Here is a 20,481-nt window from a genome sequence, read left to right as displayed (position 1 = left end):
GAACAATGATGGAGGTACTTCCTTCAAGCAGAAGGATCCTTCCCAAACACAAGACACCGGGCATTTTGCATCAATGAAAGGTTTCTACTCCCAGTGAAGACCCATCTGCAAAAGCTGCAGGGGCTGCAGCCCCATGCAATATTCCAGCTCCTCAAAGAGGACAGTTTAACATAACCCTCTTCCTGGTGTCCTCGTTTCCTGCATGTTTCATATGGAAACATGAAAAGAAAATGCACTCTTTGTGGAGTTGCTCTTGCAGACTGTCCAGAAGCTAGACAGGTGGCAAGCCAAGGAAGGGCTTTCTCAGCCATGATGCCAGAACTTTCTCAGTCACGATGCCAGAACTTTGGAACTCCTTCCTCAGTAGATTCTTCTGCCTCCCTCTATCACAGGGGTGGCCAACGGTAGCTCTTTTTTTTACTACAACTCCCATCAGCCCCAACCAGCATGGCCAATGGCTGGGGCTGATGGGAGTTGTAGGCAAAAAAAAATCTGGAAAGCTACCATTGGCCACCCCTGCTCTATCGGTGTCTTCTGCCAGTGGTGAAGACTTTTTTTGTTTTGTTTGGCATTACCACCCCACCCCCCAAATAACAGTTATTGGCCCTCCTTCCTGGTCCTGGCATCATTTGTGTTATTTAATTGTTTTATCATTTTGAATGTATTTTTAGTTCACATGTTTTAATGCTTTTATGTTCGCCACCTTGGGGATCCTGATTAGGTGGAAAGAGTGGCATAAAAACGTTCTAAATGAATAAAAATGAACACACCTTTGTGGCTGTTACAGCCAAGACGTCTGTTGTTTTGGCCCCGACCTGGATAGCCCCGGCAAGCCCGATCTCGTCAAGTATCGGAAGCTAAGCAGGGTTTGGTTATTTATTTATTGACTTTATTGGATTTATATCCTGCCCTCCTTGCCGAAGCAGGCTCAGGGCGGCTCTGGCAAGTACTTGGATGGGAGACCTCCTTGGAAAACCAGGAGTCAGGAGGGCAGGGGCAGGCTTCATTCAGCCACCTCTCTGAATATCTGCCAAGCCCCCAGGAGGGGTCAGGCACCAGAGGTTGCCATGACTTCCAGGTGCCCACACACACACACACACACATATATATATAAAATACAAAAAGAGAGAAAGATCTGTTGTTTTGAACAGCTCAGGGCACGGCAGGCAGTTCCCCTGATAGTTTGCATCATGGACGAGCTGCAGCTTGTCTCAAAGCCAATCCTCCTCGTCTGACCTCGTTCAAAGCACTCTTTCTCCCTCCCACGCAAACACCTCGCTGAAAGAACAGCAGCCAACAGCTCCTGTTTCCGGTTGGTTTTCCAGACATGGACGTCACGTTGCCTGATGAAGTTTTATGCTACGGTGGCCTCCTCATCCTCCACTCCCCGAAGCAGCATTGATGTCGAAAGGATAGAGAAGAGGGTATTGGATTCTAACCCAGTGATGGAAGCCTTTGGTAAGCAGGAGTCAGACCTTGGAAATCTTGTCGGTTTCTGGGGAGCTGCTTGACCGGAATTGAGCTGTTCTGCAGACCAGCCTGGTTACCCTCCGAAACCACCTGAAGCTATAGTTGGGGGGGACTCCCTTTGTGAAGGCTTTCTATTTCCCTCCCTCCCCCACATAACACAGCTACATCTTCAACCTGTCAGCTACATCTTCAGTCACTTGCATGTTAGGTAAGTGGGTGTTTAATTGTCAAGTGCCTTCTGGCATTTAAAATGTTTTATACAAATGCATTCATAAAACATATGCTGTCCTTATCATGGTAAACAGCGCTAGGAGAGGGAGCTGTTTGGATCCGGAAAATGGCTCAGGCAAGGCAAATCAAATCAGGGCAGTGACACTTGCCTGGCAGCAAATCCCACGTCAAAAGCAAAGAGAAAAGACCACAGAACAGAATCCTGGTCTCCAAAGTCTTGTCTTGTTTGGTCCTCACCATAAGACTGTCTGCAGCATTTCCCTTCTAAACAGAAGACTTACACCGGCTGTCTTTTCATTAATGTGTTGGAAATTTTTGTCTTTGTCCCTCTCTCTTTTCTGGCTGGCTTTGCAGGAAATGCATGCACTCTGCGGAACAACAACAGTAGTCGTTTTGGGAAGTACATCCAGCTTCAATTGAACAGGTAAGACTGGAGCTCAAAGGAGGACAGTCTTGTCTCAAAGCTCAGTAACATCACTGCCAGCGGGTACAGCTGCCTGACTAAGGGCACCTAAGTCTGCATGGAGAACATGCTCAGGGAATTGCACAGGGCACTGTTATCTTGACCCTGGCTCTCCTCCACTGAACCCTCACTGGGTAGGTGATGTGAAAGACCCGGGAGAGGTGCTGCCAGTCTGAGCAGACAATACTGAGCTGGATGGACTGACGGTCAAAGGCAGTGCATTAAACAGCTACAGAGCCAGAATGCATGTGAGGCTAACATGGACACCTAACTCTTTAATGTGCCTCCCCCCTCTCCAAAGAAGAAAAAAGATTCACATGACAGTTCTGCCCACACCTAATATAGCACCCATAAATATTCACCATCATAGACAAGATCTTTGCTTTTTTGTGCCGTGTTTTCTGTTAAATGTGTTACTTACTGTTGTCTTCCAACTGGTCATTCTCTTGAAACATGTAAACAACTAATTATGAACTGTTGTTCTCAACTTGCTGGGGTGTTTACATACTAAATTATGTTTTTTGAAAAGCCAAGTCCCTGTTTTCTCTTTAATAATCAAAACAGCACAATTACAATGTTATATGTACATTTTTCAAAGATCAGTGGTTTCAGAGGGTAACAAAGCGAAAATAGAACTCAAAACCAAACATGCCCATGCTGAAAAAACAGCCTACAATTTCCAGTTGGTTCAATAACACCCAAGAGAAGTAGCCAGCTGTGGGAGATAAAAGGAAGCAATTAGTTAAGCTGGTGGAAAAGAGGGAGGGGATGAAACCAATCTGTCAATTTATTATTATTGCACCAAGCCAGCAAGTCAATAACTAGATAATACATAGACTGGTAGTCTGATTTGGTACAAGGCAGTTTCACCTGGATGCAATTCAGAATATTTGCCCAAGCCCAACTGAACCCAAGGGGGCTAAGCACTAGCTTCTTAAGATGGACACCAGTTTGTAACCTTGGGGACTGGGGATCAGCATTTTAAAATCAAGCAACCACAACCACTTTTAACCTTTTTCAGCTCTCAGCATATAACAAGCGCTTCCATTCAGACGTTCTTACTGGAGAAAACCAGAGTTGCCTATCAAGCCCCCCAGGAAAGGAACTTCCATATTTTCTATCAGGTTTGTGCCATGATTTGAATACAAGACTTTGTCCTGTAGTGGTGGCAGGAGCTTGCACAGCCAATATCCCATTTCTGGGATACTGGGCAAACTGCTGGCTGGTTGCAAATAATCTTTTGCTCCACTGTTTCATTAGGAAACAAATAAGATGGCTGCCCAGGGGGGAGGCAAGTGGGCGGTGTGGTAAAAACATAAAAAGAGCTCTGCTGGGTCAGGCCAGTGGCCTATCTAGTCCAGCCTCCTGTCTCACACAGTGGCCAACCAGTTCCTCTGGATAGCCAACAATGGGACTTAGAGGCCGAGGCCTTCTCCTGACTTTGCCTTCTGGCTCTGGGATTCAGAGGATTAGAGCATCTGGAGGTTCCCCTCAGTCTCTGTGGCTAGCAGCCATTGATAGACTTATCATCTATGAATTCATCTAATCTCCCTCTAAAGCTGTTGATTCCTGTGGCCATCACTACATCCTCTTGTAAGGTTTTGCCCAAATTCAATCTCAAGGCTCCTTAGGTTGGTTCAGAGAAGCTTTAATGATTAGGCTCAACACAAACATTAACGGCGTGCGTTGCCAGACCAGGTCTTGCAAGGCTTACGTGAATTGGTAGATTCTTAACACTTCTAGGTTACAACATAATGGCTCCCAGGGCTTTTTTTGTAGCAGGGACTCCTTTGCATATTAGGCCACACACCCTATCAATCTATCAATTTATTATTATGGCACCAAGCCAGCAAGTCAATAACTAGATAATGCATAGACTGATAGTCTGCTTTGGTCCTCAAAGCACTTACAGGGCTCTCCTTTATTGTAAACTCCAGGAGGATTGGCTACATTAGGAAGGAATGGCCTAATATGCAAAGGAGTTCCCGCTGCAAAAAAGAAAAAGTCCTGATGTCTCCCCTTTTCCCGCGCCCACCAAAAGTCTTTTGAATTAATATAAAGTCCTTTCCCGAGCCTCCATGTTACTCCTGTCAAGGTCACATTCCACAAGCTCTTGCCTTTTCATTTGGTTCCTATCAGCATCACCCAGGGAGACTAGATTAGAGCTGTCTCCCTGGGCTCCTCTTCCACCTGTGGGAATATCCCACAGCACGCAACATACTAAAAGGACCAATGGAGGTTAGTATTCATAGCCACAGTATGGGGTTAATACATCATACATATGCAAAGGCAACAAACATAATAATAATGGGATGTTAAATGACCAAGGATAATAATGCCAGCAAAACAAACAGTAGTGCCATCTTAAGCTATAACTTATCAGGCACTTGCTGCTGACACCTCTAGTAGTGAATTCCACATTTGAGTTACTTTCTGAGCCAAGTAGTGCTTCCTTTTGTTCATCCCAAACCTACTGCCCTTCAGATTCATTGGATGCCCTCAAGTGCTTGTCTTTTGGGAGAGGGAAGAAAATTCTCTTTGTCAGGTCTTTTTTGTAGCAGGAGCTCCTTTGCATATTAGGCCACACACCCCTGATGTAGCCAATTCTCCAAGCACTTACAGGGCTCTTCTTACAGGGCCTACTGTAAGCTCCAGGAGGATTGGCTACATCAGGGGCGTGTGGCCTAACATGCAAAGGAGCTCCTGCTACAAAAAAAGCCCCCTTCTTTGTCAGCTCTCCACCCCATGCATAGTTTAAAAGACCTATCGCATTCCCCCCACCCTTAGTCATCTCTTTTTTAAACAGAAAAGTCCCAGACTTATCAGCCTTTCCTCATAGGGAAAGTGTACCTCCACAGCCATTTCCTGCTAGTTAGAGCAACAAAGTGGTGTTCGCCATCAAGAAAAATATCAGGGAAGGCAGGGATTCCTTTTTGCTTTAAAGAAGAGCCCTGTGGGATCAAACCAAAGGTCCATCAAGCCCAATTCCCTCTTTGCAGATGCCATGCAGAAGACTGCAAGGGGGCCATTGAGCCCTTATTGTTCCCCCTCCCCAAACACAACTGGCTCATAACATAAAAGTTTTGTTTAGCTATATTGGCCAGTAACCATTGGCAGAACTTTTCACAAACCTGTCCAATCACTCTGTAAGGTTCTCCAGTTCTAGTCTTATTTTGCTTTCTAGATCACAAAAGGTGCCACCCAAGAGGAACGACTGGAATGGAATCTCCCAGAAGAGTCAACCTTTTCCTGGCTGCCCAATCCCAAAAAAGCTCTAGAAGGTGCAGTTTTCTGGGGGGGGGGGGGGGAAATGGTGTTGTAGAGCATCTTGAGTTGTTGGTAACGGCTGCCATTTAGAAATGTCAAGTAAATGATGTCGTTATTATTTCCATTATTATTTCCACACTGCTCTGCATGAGGCAGAGGGCTGATAAAAATCAGCCTGGAAATGATGAAAATCAAGACAGAGCATGCAAATCTTTTAAAAGGATTTCTTGGATTTTCGTTCAATTTCATAACTTTATATTACTGTTTTGGTTGAGTAGATTTTGAATTGCAAACTGAAAAGCAACTTCATTCCAAATAATTTTACAGCTTGGGAGAGGTCCCATTGGATTGCTTTGTCATAGATTTAAGGCTTTAAGAGATCCATTTACCATTGCGTCTGATCTTTTCCCACAATGCCCAACCGGTCTGGCATTCAAGGAAGTGGACAGATTTTCTTCAACAGATATGAGCTTAATTGTGAAGACTGTAAATCACTGTGCATAATCTAAAATTAATGTCCCGCTTTATTAGTTTGAGGACTGTGAATAGAAGGGAGCCATCTGATCTCTGTGGAGCTAGAGAAAGATCCAATTAACTGCTGCTTTGTATAGTTGGTGTTTCTAAAGGACAATCCTGCTGCTTGAAAGGTGTTTGTTTTTCTACCCTCCACCATCACACTAATTAAGCCTGCAGTGCTTTCTAGCAGACCCTATCACAAGGGTCCCTGACCCTTTTGAGCCTGTGGACACCTTTGGAATTCTGACACAGTGTGGTGGGTGCAGCCACAAATTGAAGATCCTTCTGTTGTGGTGGCAGCTGCTACCAAAGGAACATTCTAAAAAGATCTGTACAGCTGATAAAAGCCCCAAAGGCCAATTAGAAGTCTTGCTGGGCAAAAGCCCCCACCCTGTCCCTGCCCACCTGGGTGTCAGAAAAGGTGTTGGCGGGCCCCCATGGTGCCCCTGGGTACCATGTTGGAGACCCCTGCCCTACTGGATGATGTCTCCTATTTTGAGAAAAGCACAACCTGCAGGCTTTTCCCATCATGCCCTGAAACATTTTATTCTCATTTTGCCTGATGAAGAGTTCTGGAGAATTCTAAACTCTTACACATTGTATTACTTTGTAAATTAACAGTTGATTGGTTTTAAATCATATTACTTTATAACTGTGGTGGCCAAACTTGCTTAACATAAGAGCCGCATAGAATAAATATCAGATTTTGAGAGCTGCAAGTTATGAATGGAAGGAAGATAGGCAAATATAGGGAGAGGAGGGAGGAGAGGTGGGAAAAAAGCAACTTTAACTTTAAATGCATTGTCCAGGCTGCTAGCTGGCTTGGCTTGGAGAAGTTATTTAAAGAAACAAATGCCTTCTGCAAACCAGCCAACAGGGCGGGGGGGGGGGTTGCTTTGGGAGCTACATGTGGTTCCCAAGCTGCAGTTTGGCTATCTCTGCTTTATATAGCAATTTAGGTGATCGTGAGATTGGACCAGGAAGGGTGGGTGCTTTCTTTTTGTCCAGCTGCCAATGCCAAGAATGCCAGAAGTGTTGCCAAGACTGGTGAGGAAGGAAGACAATTCTAACTGGAACTTTCTCCTGAGGATTCCTAGTTCCCATAAAGCCGCCACCAGCTTTATGGTAGGAAGAAGCAAGACTGTGACCCACTAGCTATTGCCAAAAGCCTATTGCCAGCATGGTGTAGTGGCTAACGTGTTGGACTGTAACAAGGGAGGAAAGGAAAGGTCCCCTGTGCAAGCACCAGTCGTTTCCAACTCTGGGGTGATGTTGCTTTCACAGCAGACTTTTTACAGGGTGGTTTGCCATTGCCTTCCCCAGTCATCTACGCTTTCCCCCCAGCAAGCTGGGGACTCATTTGACCGACCTCAGAAGGATGGAAGACTGAGTCAACCTGAGCCGGCTACCCGAAAACCCAGCTTCCGCCGGGGATCAAACTCAGGTCATGAGCAGAACTTAGGACTGCAGTACTGCAGCTTTAACACTCTGCACCACGGGGCTCTCTAACAAGGGAAACCCAGATTCAAATCCGCACTCTGCCATGGGAGCTTGCTGGGTGACTCTCAGAGTAACATGCCTACCTCACAGCCTAGCCTGCTTACTGTGTGGGGAGGATAAAGTGGAGAAGGAGAGCAGGTTGTAAGTCTCTTTGGATCCTCACTGAGGAGAAAAGTGGGGCATAAATAAATGAAAGAAAAAGGCTCCCTGGTGTGGCCCTTCAAGGTGGACTTCAGACATCAGCACAGGAAGTTTCTGCTGGGGTGGGAGTCCGGCCGGCCTGCCTGTGAAAACCCATCCCTGTGGGTGGGGATTGAAAACAAACTGACAGAAAGGCAAGATACACAATTTTGCAATAATTCTACAGTCTAATTCCAAGGTCTCTTTTCTCCCCCCAGAGGACTGTTTTGAGGTGACGCGAGAGGCCATGTTCCACTTGGGTATTGACTGTTCCATGCAGAATAATATTTTCAAGGTCAGGTGAAACGCAGTTCAATAGCGGTGCTTTTCAATAGTTCAAAGACAGCTCCTGGAGATTGTATTAATATGCATGCCCCCCCGATGAATGCCTCGCAAAGATGCTCTCCTCACTCTGACAGCTTGCTTGGCCAAAGGCTCAAAATCTCTCGGGTTAATAACTTATAATCCACGGAAGGGGACTTCATTTCTCCAGTCTGCAGACACCTCAGAGCAGGCCTGGAAGCTTCCTTTCCAGCTTCCCTGGTGGTGCCTGGATCCTGCCCGCGGGTGCCTTTGAAGCAGCTGCCAACTCCTGGTCCGTCTCATTCCCCTTGCAGATATTAGCTGGCCTTCTCCACTTGGGCAATGTCCAGTTCTTGGAGGCGGAAGATGAGTCGCAGCCCTGCCAAGTAGATGATGATGCCAAAGGTGAGAGGCCCAAGCAGTGCCACCCCACACATGGCTACTTGGAAGCCTAAACACACTTGGAGGTGCCAAGAAAGGTGCCGGTGGGCACCACATTGGAGTCCCTTGCCATGCAGTATAGGATCTATAACAAATACTGCAATTGGGCAGAGCACTGCAGAATGCGGGGTGACAGGGGATTCAAGCAGTGCAGTACTCCCCCCCCCCAATTGATCCTTCCCTCCCTCAAAATTAGGATTTTTAAAATGTTTCCGGTGCTGTTTTTTTTCTTCCTCCCCCCCACCCCTTTTGAATGGCCCTGCTAAAACCAGACTCAGCAAAGACGGCTTCCAGATTGCTGGGAGTGCCTGTCGAAGACCTCTTAGAAACACTGAGAATTCGGACGATTACAGCTGGGAAACAGCAGCAGGTCTTCAAGAAGCCGTGCTCCGGGGCTGAGGCTGGGACAAGGAGAGACTGTCTGGCTAAAGTCATCTATGCCAGGTATGCGCCTTGCACTCAGCAGGTTTCTGCCAAGCAGGTTCCTCTCTTTTCCTCTAGGGCCTCGGAGCCTTGTTGGCATCCCGGTGGCCACCTCTGCATGTTGCACTCTTTTGACCGAGGCTTGCATGTGTCAGGTGTAACCCCCTCTCCATCTTAGCTTGGTTTGGTGCTGATGAGGAGATCTGGGTGAATATATAATGAGTTTGTGTGTTGGACTAGGATCAGAAAGATGCAGGTTCAAATCCCTCCTCTGCCGTGGAAGCTTGCTGTGGAACCTTGGACCAGTCACATGCTCTCAGACAAACGTATCTCACAGGGTGGTTGTGAGGTTAAAATGGAGACAGCAAAAATGTTGTACGCCAGTTTGGATCCTTATGGAGGAGAAAAATGGGATATAAATGTAGTAAGCATTATATGCATTATCTGCTTCAAGAAATCTCACTTTACCCTTGGAGGTTAGGTTAGGCTGAAAGAAAGTATCGTATTTTTCGGACCATAAGGCGCACTTCCCCCCCCCAAAAAAAAAGTGGGGGGAAAAGTGTGCGCGTCTTATGGAGCGAAGGTACGTACCTTCTGGGGGGGGCGATCCGCTGCCTCTGCCTCTGATCCCGCGCTTCTCCCGCGTCTCCCTGCCTGGCTCCATCTTCTTCGAGCAAGCGCTGGGATCGCTCCACGTGGCCCCACCGCAAACCCAGCGCTTCGCGAGCGCCGGCTGCAGAGGGGGCAGCGTGCTTCCTCCTTGTCTGTGTGCCTGGCTTCAGCTCTGATGCTTAAAGCAAGCGCTGGGATCGCTCCCTCCGCCCCTCCGATCCCAGCGCTTGCTTTAAGCATCAGAGGTGGAGCCAGGCAGACAGACAGGGAGGAAGCACGCTGCCCTCTCCACAGCCGGTGCTCGCGAAGCGTGGGTTTGCGGAGGGGGCGGGTGCTTCCTCCTTGCTTGTGTGCCTGGCTTCAGCTGTGATGCTTAAAGCAAGCACTGGGGGCGGAGGGAGCGATCCCAGCGCTTGCTTTAAGCATCAGAGCTGAAGCCAGGCACACAGACAAGGAGAAAGCACGCTGCCCCCTCCACAGCCGGCGCTCGCGAAGTGCTTGGTTTGCAGTGGGGCCACGTGGAGCGATCCCAGCGCTTGCTCGAAGAAAATGGAGCCAGGCAGGGAAGCGCGGGGGAAGCGCCAGATCGGAGGCAGAGGCAGCGGATCCCCCCCCCGGAAGGTGCGTCCTATCGTCCGGAGCACCTTATGGTGCGAAAAATACGGTAGTCTTCCTGGCAGATTTGGACTCATAACCTTCTTGGCATGACCGCTGTGGTACAGGTCTGCTACTCTGTCCATTACAGTGTTGTCCAGATGGTTCTAAATGTCAGGCAATATGCCTTGTCTGGCTGGTTCGGACAGGCTTCTCCAGCATCCTGTTTCCCAACCAGGTGACTTGGGACACTTTAATAGGAGGCCACAGACACTAAAGCTGCCTCCTGTTTCACCCTAGCAACTGACTACGGAGTCTCCATTTTGTCACTGTGACTAATAGGGGCTGATAGTTCATGGATTTCTGTAATTCCATCTTAAAGTCGTCTTGAGTCTAGTGGTCATTGCTAGTGGCCATCTTGTGGCAGTAAGTTCCGTAAGTGATTAGTCTATGTGAAGTAATACTTAACTATTCCAAATCTGCTTCCCATCAATTTCAGTGAGTGGCTCCCAAGTTCTAGTATAATTGAAGAAGGTGTTCTTCAGTTCCTGCCCCAGATAAGAAGTGGAATCCTTCTTTTCCAGCTAAGTGTTTGTATTTCTCTTACAGGGTATTTGATTGGCTGGTGTCCGTGATCAACGGAAGCATATATGCTGATCCCTCTGTGTGGAGCAATTTCATAGGTAAAATTTTAATCCCGTTTTTACTGTTGGACAGACACCAGGCACTATAGAGTATTGGGTTTGCCTCTTCCATCAGGTTTATAGGGATAAGCTTATCTCCCCGTTTCTAGATAGACCAACAGCAGATGGACTGGTGAATCTGACTAAGAGAGTCGGACGAGACTTTACTGGTCAGACAAGTAGATTTGAGACAGGCTTTGAAGCCAACCAAGTTAAAATCGATTTGTATCTGGATACCTTTTAGTGTGCTTTCCATGTGCTTTAATAGAGACATATCCAAAATCAATTCCTGTTCTCTTCATTTCACAGCTAAGTTGCTTTTAAAAATGATTGGGAAGCTTATCATGACATTGTATACGGACAACTGTAAACTTAGGTATGAAATGACTGATTACCTTATTAGAAACTGGATATATACTTTAAAGTTAAACCTGCAGGTTCTCATGGGAGCTAGAAACTTGGTGGGGTTCTTATTTCAAAGAAGGTTTTTCAAACAATACTGAATTCTGCGCAGACTAGGGTGGGTGGAATTCAGAGGAGTGGGAGAGAAACAGTTTAAGGTCATGTGCTTCCCTTCCTCCAGGCCTGCTGGATGTCTATGGCTTTGAATCTTTTCCTGAAAACCATCTGGAGCAGTTGTGCATCAACTATGCCAATGAGAAATTACAGCAGCACTTTGTTGCCCATTTCCTGAAAGCACAGCAGGTAACACCCTTCAGGCGACCTCCCAGAGGACTTCAGTAGGCCAGTTGCTCCTCAAAGGGGAAGACGACCTATCTTGTGCTTGTAGCCGAGTCACTGGCTTGCTTGGCCATATCCCTTAACTGCAGCAAGAGGGAGCTAGCCTTGGATGAGCTGTCCTTGCAAAGCAAAGATGGTGGAGGAGGGGAACATGACAGAAGGGAAGCAAAATGCTTTGTTGCGTTAGAACATGGATGGCCAAACTGTGGCTCGGGAGCCACATGTGGCTCTTTCACACTTATTGTGTGGCTCTCAAAACCCCCACTGCTCTGTTGGCCAATTTGGAGAAAGCATTTGTCTCTAAATCATTTTGCCAAGCCAAGCGGCGGCTTGGACAATGCATTTAAAGTTAAAGCTGCTTTCTTTTCCCCTCTCCCTCCCTCCCCACCTCACTCCCTTCTCCCTTCCTTCCCTCCTTCTTTCCTTCCCTCCTCCCTTCCTTCCTTCCTTCCTTCCTTCCTTCCTTCCTTCCTTCCTTCCTTCCTTCCTTCCTTCCTTCCTTCCTTCCTTCCTTCCTTCCTTCCTTCTCTCCTCCCTCCCTTCCTTCCCTCCTTCCTTCCTTCTCTTAAATACCTGATGTTCATGTCTTACAGCTCTCAAACATCTGACATTTATTACATTAAGCAAGTCTGGCCACCCCTGAGTTAGAATCTAGCCCTGCATATATGGGATGAATGATTTGAGAAGGGAAAGCTTCCCATCTTATGCCAGAACTTGGCCTCAGAAGGCAGCGTTAAGGTTCTCAGGGACTGGTCTGAACATAACTGCATTGGCCCTCTTGCTGAACTTAGGCATTGAAACTCCAATGATCAATCAAATGTTATGTGAGCAAGAATTCACAGAACAAATATCCAAAGGTACAGTGCTAGAATAAAAATGGGACATTGGCACTGCAGGAATATCCTGAATGTACCACTAAAGAGTTGTTTGCGTCTGTTTCCCTAGGAAGAATATGCTGCAGAAGGACTGGAATGGCATTTCATAAATTATCAAGATAATCAAAGCTGCCTAGATGTGATCGAAGGCAACCCCATCAGTCTCTTTTCTTTGATGAATGAGGTTGGTCTGAAGCACTTCTGTTTTCCTTCAGTATTTAGCACCTCTTCTAAAAGCCTGGGTTGGTTTTGATTTTCAATGTCCCTCAGTTATTTGTCAGATTAATTGATTTTATTGTATGTTACCGTTTTAATGCTTTATGTCTTGTTGTTTTTATTGGTTGTTAGCCGCCCTGAGCCTGCAATGGGGACGGTGGGATATAAATGTAATAAAATAAATAAATAAAGGCGACACTGGCCTTAGAAATGTCATTTGTAAACTACCTGAGACACTGGCTGGGGAGAGCGAGATAGACACGTTCAATTATAGATCATTGGCGTCAACATGGTTTAGTGGTTAGAATTCTGGTCTGTGATTTGAGAAACCCAGGTTCAGATCACCACTCTGCCGTGGGAAGTTGCATTGCCAGTCATGCTCTCGCAACCGGACGTATCTCACAGGGTTGTTGTTAGGAGGCTAAAATGGAGACAAGGATAATGTTGAAAGCCATTTTGGGTCTGCCCTGAGAAGAAAAATATGGTATACATGGGCGTGTAAAGTCCTATCAAATTTCAGCCAACTAACAGTGACCCCTGCAAGGGGCTTTCAAGGCCAGTGAGAAGCGGAGGTGGTTGGCCGTGGCCTTCCTTTGCACAGTCTTCCTTGGTTGTCTCCCTTCCAAGTACCAATCCTGCTGAGCTACCGATTAATGGCAATCCCAGCAAGGGGCTTTCAAGGCAAGTGAGAAGCAGAGGTGTTTTTTCCATTGCCTTCGTCTGCTTTCTTTCCCAGGAATGTCGTCTCAACAGGGCCTCTAATGCCAGCCAGTTCCAGACCCGGATTGAGGTAGCTCTGTCTGACAACCAGTGCATTAGCCGGGACAAGTTTAGCATGAAAGCGAATTTCATCGTTGCACATTATGCCGGCAGCGTCTGCTACCAGGTGGAAGGCATGGTAGAAAAGAATAAGGTACAGATCCTGTGTGGATTCGATGATCATCTACTTACCAAAACGTTTTCTGTGTCTAACATCAGTCCCTCTGGCTTCCTTATGTGAAGCGAAGCCAACAGTGGGTGGGGAATGGGATGAATTCCAGTGGACCACCTATGTGAATCTGGGCATTCTTGCGATGAACAGTGGCCAGGTGAACCTTGATCTGAAGGGAGCCGCATCTACAGAGGCAGCAGACCTCGGCCTTTATCCCCTGTTGTTGGACCTCCAAGGCAAATGATTGGCTACTGTGTGAAACAGAATGCTGGACTAGATGGACCTCTGGTCTGGTCCAGCAGGGCTCTTCATATGTTCTTATCCAGCAAGGGACCTGTTGTCAGACTTTGGAACTTCAAATGAAAACGAATCATTTTGTTTCAAAAATTAACTCATTTATTGAGAACTAGTGGTCTGGGATAGAAGCAGATTGAGTTTGATACATTCCAAGGCTGCGTTTTGTAGAGTACATGAAAGCAAAACAATAAAACCATTCTCACACTCTGAGAGACAGTTGTCTGTTCCCATACTCCCTTATCTCTTTTCCAAGGAGGGAACCCCGCTGGTTACCTTGGAGCATACCAGCTTCAAAGGCTCCCGGCATTTGTTAGCGCCAAGCGAAGAATTCCTCTCCTTGCGGTTAGCAACTGTCCCCTTCTGTTTGAAGTGCAAATCTTTATTCCCAGGGTTAGTAATAGCGCACAAAATGGCGTTGGTTAGGACAAGGAAATACATCTACTCATGGTCTAGCTATATGTGAGTTACAATGTCTGACACCTGTTTTGATCATAAATTAGGGTGCTTAATTGGAACTGTGGTTCAGTGGTAAACAATGTTCCCTCTGTGCTGAGTTAGTATGAGCTAGCTCACAGTTTTTTTAGCCTCCGGCTCACACATTTTTTGTCCCAGCTCAGGAAAGATGGCCCCAGAGCAATCTAATTTATGCTGTAGCCAAGTTGCTCACTCACAACTTTAATGCCAGTAGCTCAAGAAGTATTATTTTTGCTCACAAGACTTTGCAGCTTAGAGGGAACGTCGATAGTAAATCTCTCATTTTGCATGTAGAGAGTCTCAGGTTCGATCCCCAGCATCTCCACTTAGCAGAACTGCACAGCAGTGGCCCAGTAGTTAGTCTTCTGTCATTCTACAAAATGCGTAAAATGGAATTGTTCAGGAGAGCATTTTTATAAAAGTAGCAGGGCTGCATTAAAGTGGAATTATGTAGGAGGATGCTGTATAAAGGAGCAAGCACTGACTGCAGGGGTCCATTACCCTTTTTTAGCCTGGGGGAGCCTTTGGAATTTCATCAAGAGGGTGACGGGCACAAATACAAAATGGCTGCCCCAGGAGGTGGAGCCACAAAATCGCAAGGAGGGAGGTCACGTGTAACTCAGATAGTAACTCTTCAGTATTTCAGGCAGAAACTCTGCTTAACAAGATGCCTTTTAAAATTAACATATTGTCTAAAAACACATTTTCCTGCATGCCCACAGCTTCTCTGCAGTTGTGCAGTGTAGATCCTTGCGCAGTGGTGGCAGCTGCTGCTGAAGCAAGGTCTTTAAGAAACGTGCTCAGCCAATAAGATCTCCAGTGACCAAGCCCTGCTGGGCAAAAGCTGAATTTAGCCCCGCCCACTTTCTACTTTGACCTCCCAACAATGGCTGCCGATGTTTCTCAATGGTATATATTCCTAGAGTAGGTTTTCCTTCTGCTACTTCCTGCTTTTGGCCCCGCCCACTTTCTAAAAACACTTGGGCACTAGGAAAGATGTGGGCCATCACAGGTTTAGCATACAGCACTGTTCCTGACACGCATCATCCAGTTCTTACTGCATTGTTTGCTGATTTCTGCAATCCAGGTTTTGCATTTCTCATTGATGTCTTATGCTGGTATTTTTGCATCGCTTTCTAATCTTCTAATCCACTCTTAATACACTGCTGATTGTATGTCTTCTACTGTTCCCATTGCATCTTTAAAATAGTTTCTCATCTGCCCTGGGTCTCAGTGAGAAAGATGGGGTATAAATGAAATAAGGAAATAAGTAAAATCGCTGGCCCAGCTATCTGATTCTGTTCGAGGCGCCCATGAAGTGGCCTTATGATAAGTTGAACCCTTGGCTGGTCAAGGTCAGTCTTGTCCACTCAGACTGGCAGCAGCTCTCCAGGGTCTGTGACATCACCTACTATCAGGTCATTTGAACTGGAGATGCTGGGGATTGAATTTGGTGATGGAATAGACATTATCTAGTGTGCAGAGAAGAAGACCCTGAAAGAGGCATCAAGAAGACAATAAGTTTTGATAGGAAGGTCAGCATCTTCTCTTAAGTGTCATTCCTTATCTGTCTCCAGAACACTACTCTTACGGCAATATCCTATTGCTTCTTGGAAATTGCACACTTTGTCTACTCTCTCTCTCAGCTAGTGATGTAGTTAGGACCCTATCTCTCTCTCTCTCTTTACTATCAAGTATGTTAGTTCCTAAAGAAACATTTATCTGTACTTTAATCAGTTTGTGCACCATTGCTGTGTTAATTACTTTTCCAATGCCTGGGATCTTCTGAAGGTAAAACAGGTGATCCAAATCCCCATTCCCTAAGGTCACAGGAGAAAGCAGTTTTGCATGTTCCAAGCAGGGGGAAAAACTTTAAGTAATGTGAAGATTTGTCCATTCTGAGAGTAGAAATTCTTAAGCCTGTTTCTGATTATTAAGAATAGTGACTCGCAGAATCAGTTTATCCTCATCTGAATTGACCCCCATTTTGACACCTAATCGAACTGGCAATGTGGTCCTTGTTTAATTTGATACGCTTACTGTCGACTGCAGCGAAGGCTGACAATTTCGTGTTCTTTATCATTACCCAAGGACCCCGTGCCCCCAGAACTGGTCCTGCTGCTTCAACAATCCCAAGATCCTTTGCTTCAGAAGTTATTTCCTGCATCAGCAACAAGCCCAAAAACAAACCCAAATGACGTCAAGACTCAGACAAAACCAGTGGTTGTGACTGTGGTGTCTAAATTCAAGGTTTGTCTGCTTACAGATTGTGGTTGTCTGTCTTCATCATTGTCTAAACACATTGTCATTGTTTTCCAAATTTCCTTCCCCAGCAGTGAGGGCTAGAAGCTTGCATCTGATAAACCCCACAAAAGCTGCAGTTCTTGGGTATGAAGGCCCCAGCTTGTGTTGCACTTTACAACTGATGGATTGCCGTAGGTGAATGCCTACGTTGCTGGTGACTTCAGTTTTGTGGGAACTCTCTCCAGACTTGTTTGCTGGGACCAATGGAGAATTTCACTAGCCGAGTTGTGCTGAGCTGACTCAGCGAGTGAAGTGATTTAAACTTTAAACCCCTCCCCTCAGCTGAGGCCTGGCTCCGCCAGAGAAGCAAAGGGGACTGAAGTTGAAAAAGTTTAAAATACTGATAAGATCTTTTTCAGTATTTATTCGGTTCAGCGGATGCCAGATGCACCCCCCCAGGGGTGCAACCCTGCTTAGCTTCTGAGATCTGATATCACGCTAACCTGGGTTATCCCAGTCAGGGCATTTGCACTTAGTAGACCAACAAATTTTCCAGGGTAGAAGCATTAGTGAGTCTAAGCTCACTTCTTCAGATAGCAGGTCTATATATACAGTCGTTGCCGACCTTTTTCTTGAAGAAAACTTAGGAAACATCTGAGGAATGCCCTCCTCGTACGGTTTTCCAGAACACAGTATTAAAAACCATTGGGCAGAAGAGAATAGATCCCTCAGTGGCAGTTATCCCTGGTGTCTAAACAGAACACTTTTGGTCAGAGGCAGTATATCTCTGAGCAGCAGTTCCCTCTGGAGGGCAAGAGCCAAGGGAAGACTGATGTCTCCATTCCCTGCTTGTGACCTTCACAAGGCTCCTCTGATGCGCCCACAAAACAGCCTGGTAGTCACTGCCCTCTGGTGCATTCTTGTCGCAGGGCTCTCTGGAGAAGCTGATGGAGATCCTTAACAGCACCACCCCTCACTACGTCAGATGCATCAAGCCGAATGCAGATTGCCTGGCCGCCGTTTTCAGGAAGGACGAGGTAACGCTTTGCCCCAAGCAGTTGGGATCAAGCTGGTTGCGGCCATGTCTGGCAAATGGCGGCTGGCGCACCACTGACTGATGCACCCGCTGGCAGTGAGTGAAGCTGTTGGCCCAGAGGTGACACAGATTAGGTCCCTGATGAAGGCACCTTAGTTTTGTCAGTCAGCCTTGCACATTTGGAACAAACCTGTCTAAGCAGACGGATGCCTACGTTTGTCCTGGCTGGCATGCCTACCTGTCGCTCTGCAGAAGCTGATATCCCGAGACATTTCTAGAGGACCCTTGCTGCTTGATCATCTGGAGATGATTGTTGTTCATCACAAGCAATTAAGCAAATGGCTGTGGGGTGATGATAGATAGTGCTTTCCTATGCGAGGGCTAACTCTTGACGTGCCTGACAACCCCTAAGAAAAGCATGGGTGGGGAGAATCGAACTGGGATGTTCCTAATTCAATGGTCCCATCAACACCAGCTCTCTTGTCTGGTTTTTAAAACCAGTGCAGTGCAGTGACTAAGACTGGTGAGAGCTGAGTTCTAGATCCCAGTCTGCCATGAAACTCACTGGATGTTCTTCTGCTCTAAGCCTAACCCTTCCTCAAAGGGTTGTTGCGGGGGAAGAAATGCCCGCTGGGCTCCAAAGATCCCAAGATAATTTTGGGGCAGATAATCTTTCTTAGCCTAAACATCCTCACAGGGGGGGTTCTGAGGATAAAATTGGGAGAGGGAAGACCATGTATGTTACCTTGAACTCTTTGGCGGAAGGGCAGGATGAGAATCAAATGAATAAAACCGTCCTTACCTGGCAGGTTCTGTGTCAGCTGGAGGCGTGTGGCATTGTGGAAACGATCAACATCAGTGCAGCCGGCTTTCCAATCAGGTACAGCAGCAAAAATTCCATTTCTTCCCGTGTTGTGAGATGTCCCCATTCCTCCTCTATTGCCCCAGCCCTTCCCTCCACTCCCTCTGAGGTTCTCTCTTCCAGCAGTTGAGCCCTAGACACATAAAGGGGCACAGTGGATTATAGCTCATCGGACAGTGGCTGGGGGAAGGCCACTTTGGAATACTTCCCTCTGGCCCCCAAATACATTCCTGCAAGTAACCAGCTAGGTTATCAGCAAGTCTGACTCTGTCCTTTCTTGCTTGCACTGATCTTCTTTTGCAGCAGGTAGACCCACTTGCACCGACAGAGATTTTCAAAGAAAAACATCATCTTGCTTAGATTTCATCCTCTGCAACATTGCTTGCTGCTCAGCTGCTTTTTTGTTGAGACCCCAGGGGCAGCACACTCGGGCTGGTTGTTGGGAACCTGGGAGCTAGCCACTGTCGGAAACAGGATGCTGGGCGGAGCATTCCATAGTTCTCCAGGCTGACCTTTCTTCTCCGTCTTGGCTGCTAGGCTCTCCTTCAGAAGTTTCATTGAACGGTACAAAGTGCTGAAGAAATCACGGAAGCCCACCTCCCGAGTTGCTCAGAATGGAAATGGCTGTTCACACCATGTGGGAAATGGTATGCTCTTCTCTGAAGCTGCTCTCTCTAGTAACTGAGGAGGATGTCTGAACTTTACCAGTCTTCCCCCGCATGACACCATTCACATCGCCTAAGTGATGGTCGCCTTCTATCCATCCTCTGCGACGTTTTCCGAAATATGCACAGAACAAAAACGGACCTTTGGGCAGCAGAGGTGTGTGTGGTACCTGAGAATTTCCTCAAATCCAGCTCAGGTTGCGCATTTTAAAAGCATCTTGATGAGTATTCTGAATGTGTATCTCAATATAATGTAGCAGCCTGCACATTTGGGTGTACATCAGGTTTACACCCACAATTCCAGAAACAGCAAGTTGCATATTTGTGGGTGTCTTTTACCTTTATCAAGGTACAGTAGAGGAGTAGAGCTGTGAGCTGTGATGCAAGTGAGTCAGCTCAGGAGGTGACCTTCCCTAAGGACTGGGTGTTTATCCGGGACTGCATTTGATTAAAGTGGTCCTGAATTATCATTTTAATGTTGGTTTTATGCACTTTCATGTACTCTATTTTATGTATTTTACTTATATTGTAAGCCGCCTTGAGCTCCATAAGGAAGAGAGACGGCTGATAAATGTTGTAATTTTTTTTTTTCATCCAGTCAGGTAGACAATGAGAAAGGCAACCATAGGTTCTGCAGGGCTTTCTAGCTTTTTCTGCCAGTCCTCTGGGAAGCATCTGGGACAGTGATGCTCAGTCTTGTGGTGCTTGGGGGGGGCACACTGGGAGGACTCCCGGAGTTCTGGCCCCGCTGGTGGTGCTCCTGACGGCACCTGGGTTTTGGCCACTCTGTGACAGTGTTGAACTGGATAGGCCATTGGCCTGATCCAATAGGGCTTTTCTTATGTTCATCAACAAATTGGTTTTACTCAGGGCTTTTTTTGTAGGAGAAACTCCTTTGCATATTAGGCCACATACTCCTGATGTGGCCAGTCCTCCTGGAGCTTACAGTAGGCCCTGTAAGCTCTTGGAGGATTGGCTACATCAGGAGTGTGTGGCCTAATAAGCAAAGGAGTTCCTCTACAAAAGCCCTGGAACTTTTACTTATTATAAAAGGAGAGAGTTTGTAGCTGTGCTCCCAGCAAGGCTCAAGAGAGCTCTCCAGCAACTGGAGCAGGACTTCTGTGCTCTGCCTGATTCCTTGCTGCTCCCCAAGAACAGCAAGTAGGAGTAAAAATAAAAGCAGCATTGTACAAAACGAAGTGTAACATGCACAGGGGCTGGAACTCAACAGTCTGGAATTGGTTTCATTTTGCAGATTTTTTGAAAAGTTGATTCTGCTCAGATCCTGTCTGTGCTGCTGTGTAGTCCTGTCTTCCCCTGATTTCTCTTTCTGTGCCTGTCAGATTTCTTGCCTGACACCCTTTGGGTCTTCTTAGCTTTCTTGGACTCTTCAGCTCCTCCACACTCCCTCTCTGCTGGACTCTCTCCCACCAACTGCCTCTCTGTCTTAGGCCGTT

At 46.7% G+C, this 20,481-nt stretch overlaps 1 protein-coding gene across 1 annotated transcript in view; it reads left to right on the top strand.

Moving 5' to 3' along the window:
• MYO19 (myosin XIX) overlaps positions 1 to 20,481 on the top strand; it is a 42,884-nt gene that overhangs the window by 14,580 nt on the left and 7,823 nt on the right. The window contains 15 exon segments of the mRNA XM_060258983.1: positions 1,326 to 1,458; positions 2,056 to 2,125; positions 3,186 to 3,288; positions 5,349 to 5,445; positions 7,846 to 7,922; positions 8,245 to 8,335; positions 8,644 to 8,815; positions 10,610 to 10,683; positions 11,267 to 11,388; positions 12,370 to 12,483; positions 13,252 to 13,428; positions 16,309 to 16,467; positions 17,391 to 17,498; positions 18,307 to 18,377; positions 18,897 to 19,006. Coding sequence (XP_060114966.1) covers positions 1,326 to 1,458; positions 2,056 to 2,125; positions 3,186 to 3,288; positions 5,349 to 5,445; positions 7,846 to 7,922; positions 8,245 to 8,335; positions 8,644 to 8,815; positions 10,610 to 10,683; positions 11,267 to 11,388; positions 12,370 to 12,483; positions 13,252 to 13,428; positions 16,309 to 16,467; positions 17,391 to 17,498; positions 18,307 to 18,377; positions 18,897 to 19,006 — 1,678 coding nt within the window.

The sequence above is a fragment of the Heteronotia binoei genome, chromosome 18 (assembly GCF_032191835.1).
Source record: "Heteronotia binoei isolate CCM8104 ecotype False Entrance Well chromosome 18, APGP_CSIRO_Hbin_v1, whole genome shotgun sequence".
Lineage (NCBI taxonomy): Eukaryota > Metazoa > Chordata > Lepidosauria > Squamata > Gekkonidae > Heteronotia > Heteronotia binoei.
This window is presented reverse-complemented; position numbering and strand designations above follow the sequence as displayed.